At 48.4% G+C, this 5000-nt stretch overlaps 1 protein-coding gene across 1 annotated transcript in view; it reads right to left on the bottom strand.

Annotated features, from left to right (window-relative positions):
* The window catches only part of hmcn1 (hemicentin 1), a gene marked incomplete at both ends in the record, with an annotated part of 177189 nt that overhangs the window by 78774 nt on the left and 93415 nt on the right, over nt 1–5000 (bottom strand). The window contains 3 exon segments of the mRNA XM_084459084.1: nt 555–682; nt 1917–2070; nt 2344–2503. Of these exon segments, the coding sequence (XP_084315210.1) occupies nt 555–682; nt 1917–2070; nt 2344–2503 (442 nt within the window).

The raw sequence follows: 5000 nt of genomic DNA on the forward strand, positions 1-5000 counted from the left end.
TAGAATACCCCTCCAGAACATGGAATACCCCTCCAGAACCTTCCAGAACATATAATACCCCTCCAGAACCCTCCAGAACATATAATACCCCTCCAGAACCCTCCAGAACATATAATACCCCTCCAGAACATAGAATAACCCTCCAGAACATATAATACCCCTCCAGAACATATAATACCCCTCCAGAACATGGAATAACCCTCCAGAACCCTCCAGAAAATAGAATACCCCTCCAGAACCCTCCAGAACCCTCCAGAACATAGAATACCCCTCCAGAACATAGAATACCCCTCCAGAACATAGAATACCCCTCCAGAACATAGAATACCCATCCAGAACCCTCCAGAACCCTCCAGAACATAGAATACCCCTCCAGAACATAGAATATCCCAGCAGAACAATCCACTATTCTGTTCTGAGTCCTACCGTGAACACTGAGGAGAGTGTGTGTGAGAGTGTGTGTGAGAGTGTGTGTGAGTCCTACCCTGAACACTGAGGAGAGTGTGTGTGAGAGTGTGTGTGAGAGTGTGTGTGAGAGTATGTGTGAGTCCTACCCTGAACGCTGAGGAGAACAGTCAGGGTGATATTTCCCGCGATGTTGGAGGCCACACACACATACAGACCACCGTCTGACACCCGGCTGTCCAGGATCCTCAGAGAGCCAGAGGGCAGCTGGGTGTGTCTGGGGAGAGGGACACACACACGCACACGCACACGCACACGCACACGCACACACACACACACACAGGCAGTTGTCAATGACTGTATTTCAGCTACTGTACAGTAGGGAGTTTACCTCAACATCTCTTTTTCCACATTCACCAACACACACACAGATGCTCAGACCTCACTCTCATACAAACACACCACATGGGCATAAATTGACACACACACACACACACACACACACACACACACACGCACATACACATGCACAGGGTGCGATTTGTAAAAAAAAACAGAGGGGTGGACATTTTCAAATAAAATGTAATGTCCAGAAATTGAACAAATGTAAACATCAGAACAAAGGAAATGACTGTATGCTGTTATTGTATTCTTATATACACACCCAACAAAGTGCTAAAAGAAAGGACAAACCATACGATGTTAGGTTATTGATCACACTGCTATGAATGTAGAGCTATCCCGTCCTCATCATAGACCTTTAGACCTCATTAAAAAATGTGATATGCGTAGGCTAGTTAAAGGTAGGCACTATGTGCATTATAGGCTACATCAAATCACTGTTACAGTAGACCTGTAACCAGCCATCTATCCCGACAAATCTGTAGGCTAACATTCAGCATGGATCCATCTTGGTCCACAACAAGGTTAAAATAGTTTTGCTTTTTTCATTAGTTTTTATTTTTATATCGTTTTAACTTTTTGTTTTCAATTTCAGTTTAGTTTTGATTAGTTTTGAAAGCAGGTTTGCTAGTTTAGTTTTTTGAAAATGCTTAGTTTTAGTTTAGTTTTTATTAGTTTTAGTTTTTCTTTTCTTCTGCGCTACACTTGTCAGACTATTCTGATCTTGTGAGCTCCCGTTGTTTCACTCCGTGTGAAACAAACCATCTGGCGCACGTCAGGTTACTTCTGCACAGGGGCACAGCTAAAAAAAAATGGAGGATAGATTTCATATCCACCCAAAATAGTAGGCTTATGTATGAAATGAAAAAGACTAAAATTAAGGACATTTTCTCAATAATTGTAGTTTATTTTAGTTAGTTCTGTAAACACACAATACAGTTTTAGTTAGTTATCGTTTTTTTGTAAAGTCTAGTTTTTATTTTGATTTCAGTTAACTAAAATGTTTTTTCACACCTAGTTTTCGTTTTTTAGTTAGTTTCCGTTAACTATAATAACCTTGGTCCACAATCACCATCATGGGGGGGGGGGGGGGGGGGGGTATGTGTTACCTGGGGGAAAAGGGGGAGATGAACTGCCTGTCCTTGGCCCAGGTGATGAGAGGAGGGGGGACACTGTGGACCTCGCAGGGCAGGGTGACGTCATGCCCCTCGATGACCGTCACGTCCACTGTCCCTCCTGGACCACCGCTGGTCCGGGGACGTACTGGACACGCGCACACACACACACACACACACACAGTACAAAGATCTTAATTAGATCAATAAATCACTTTAGCGAAAGTGAAGAAAACCTCGATCGGAAAACTAGGGGAACAGAAATGTGACGGACGAGCGATTGCGGATGTCAATAACAAACATGCTTCCTGTCGACCGCATCGAAGTACGGCTTCCACACTTCCACACTTCCACACTTCCACACTTCCACGCTGCCCTGTAGTGGACCTCCGTTGGAAGGGGGCGTGTCTCGGGGCCTTACCGTAGACGGTGAGCTGGACCTTCCTGGAGCTGAAGCCCGCGGCGTTGGCGGCGGTGCAGACGAACTCGCCGCTCTCTCTCCCCGAGGGGGAGGCGATGCGCAGGCTGCCGTCGGAGCCCTGCGAGAAGGCGGGACCACCCAGGTTCAGCAGCTCCCCGCTCTGCGGAGGACGTGCAGGGTCACCCAGGGCAGAGGGCAGGGGGCAAAGGTCACCATTCTCACTTCATTAACTCCCTTTATGAACACTGGAGGGCTGGGTGAGGGTGCAGTGGGTTTACTGGGTTTACTGACTGGACTGTGAGCTAATAGTCAATGATTTCTCTGATTTCTGAAGCCATCCTTTACCACTATTCTCTCACTTTTTTGAGTAAATATGATATTGAAACTGCATTGCACCTGAACCAAAAGATACAAGCGCCTTAGAAATGTATCATTTCTGTACTGGTCTGAATGAAGGATTGATACTGTTTAAATTATGGTGTGTAAACTTGTAAATCTGTAATTTGTAATTTGAGTATTGGAGTTTATCAGCAACATTCAACAACAGCCAATCAGCTGCTCCTCAGCCCAGCAGCCTATCAGCTGCTCCTCAGCCCAGCAGCCTATCAGCTGCTCCTCAGCCCAGCAGCCTATCATGCGCCTCTGAAGCCCCGTTCACTTTAACAGCAGCACTTTTACAAGTCTGAGAAACCTGTGTGAGAACACCCACATACACACACACATACACACACACACACATACACACATACACACACATGCACATACACACACACATACACACACATACACACACAAACACACACATACACACACATACACACACATACACACACACACACATACACACACATACACACACAAACACACACATACACACACACACACACACACACACACACACACACACACACACACACACACACACACATCAAAGCTGTGTAAAGGCTTGTTACTGTCTTCTGTCATTGTCTTCCTAGAATCCACCTATGAAAATGAAGGGTTAATATAACCCATAACCCACCTGACCAATGATACGAAACATGTTCTCCAGGACAAACATGGCCCAAACAAGCCTCACATTACCAAACAAAACCCCACAAGGTCAAACACAACCCAATTCTGCAGAACTGTTCCAGGTGTAGTCCAAAACAAATCTCTAGTCATAGAGAAACCCAAGCATAACCTGAGAGTTATTTTCACCCAGTATTGTGTGGGAATACGAAAAGAACAGTGAACAAATGCGTGTGCTCTATGAGAGCGTGAGAAGCCTGGAGATAGATAGCTTCACTAATGGAGATGATGTCCTTCTTCCACGCTGTCTCTCTCTCCACCCGTTCACTACCAATGGCGGTTTGATCCACCGCCAAACTGCAACGCTCCAAGAACTCTCCTTTCACTTACCCTCCCCCCGCTCTGCGAGTCTCCTCAGCCTCCCCCTCAGCCTCCCCCCGCTCTGCGAGTCTCCTCAGCCTCCCTCCTCAGCCTCCCTCCTCAGCCTCCCCCCTCAGCCTCCCTCCTCAGCCTCCTCCCTCAGCCTCCTCCCCCTCAGCCTACCTCCTCAGCCTCCTCCCCCTCAGCCTCCCTCCTCAGCCTCCCCCCTCAGCCTCCCTCCTCAGCCTCCCCCTCAGCCTCCCCCCTCAGCCTCCCTCCTCAGCCTCCCCCCTCGGCCTCCCCCTCAGCCTCCCCCTCAGCCTCCTCCCCTCAGCCTCCCCCCTCAGCCTCCTCTGCCAACTTTCTATTCAAATCCCTCACTCCTCTTCCTCTTCCTCTAGCTCACTGTCAGTCCACCCCCAGATAGAAACACCCCATGTGTGCTGGTGAGGGCGGCGGTATAGCTCAGAAGGTAGAGCGGGTCGTTCAGTGATCGTAGGGTCGGTGGTTCGAATCCCGGCTCCTCCTGACTACCTGTCGAAGTGTCCTTGGGCAAGACACTGAACCCCAAATTGCTCCCAATGAGCAGGTTAGCACCTTGCATGGCAGCTGCCGCCATTGGTGTGTGAATGGCGCTCCGGGCCAGTGTAACAACTGGATGGGGAGCGCGTTACAAATGCGGTACCTACCTACCTACCTACTTACTGTATTACTTCACTGATGGGAAATGTCTCACGTTATAGCCTCACCCATCCATATAAGGGGCGTGGCCTGGGAAGTACGCACTGATACTGCTCACGCAGGCGGAGTCTGCCTGGGGTCAAGAGGACTAGACACAAGTGGATTTCACCTCTCCCTCGCCCTCCCTCTCTCTGACTCTCTCTCTCTATCCCGCTCGCAGACTCTCTCTGTCTCTCTCTCTCTCTATCCCGCTCGCAGACTCTCTCTGACTCTCTCTCTCTCTCTATCCCGCTCGCAGACTCTAAAGAGAGATATGCTCCAGACCTGTGAGTGTAAAGAGAGAGCTGTGAGTGTAAAGAGAGACCTGTGAGTGTAAAGAGAGAGCTGTGAGTTCAAAGAGAGAGCTGTGAGTGTAAGAGAGAGCTGTGCTCCAGACATGTGAGTGTAAAGAGAGAGCTGTGAGTGTAAAGAGAGACCTGTGAGTGTAAAGAGAGAGCTGTGAGTGTAAAGAGAGAGCTGTGAGTGTAAAGAGAGAGCTGTGAGTGTAAAGAGAGAGCTGTGAGTGTAAAGAGAGAGCTGTGAGTGTAAAGAGAGACCTGTGCTCC

Source organism: Borostomias antarcticus (genome assembly GCF_949987555.1).
Source record: "Borostomias antarcticus genome assembly, chromosome: 26".
In the NCBI taxonomy this organism is placed as follows: Eukaryota; Metazoa; Chordata; class Actinopteri; order Stomiiformes; family Stomiidae; genus Borostomias; species Borostomias antarcticus.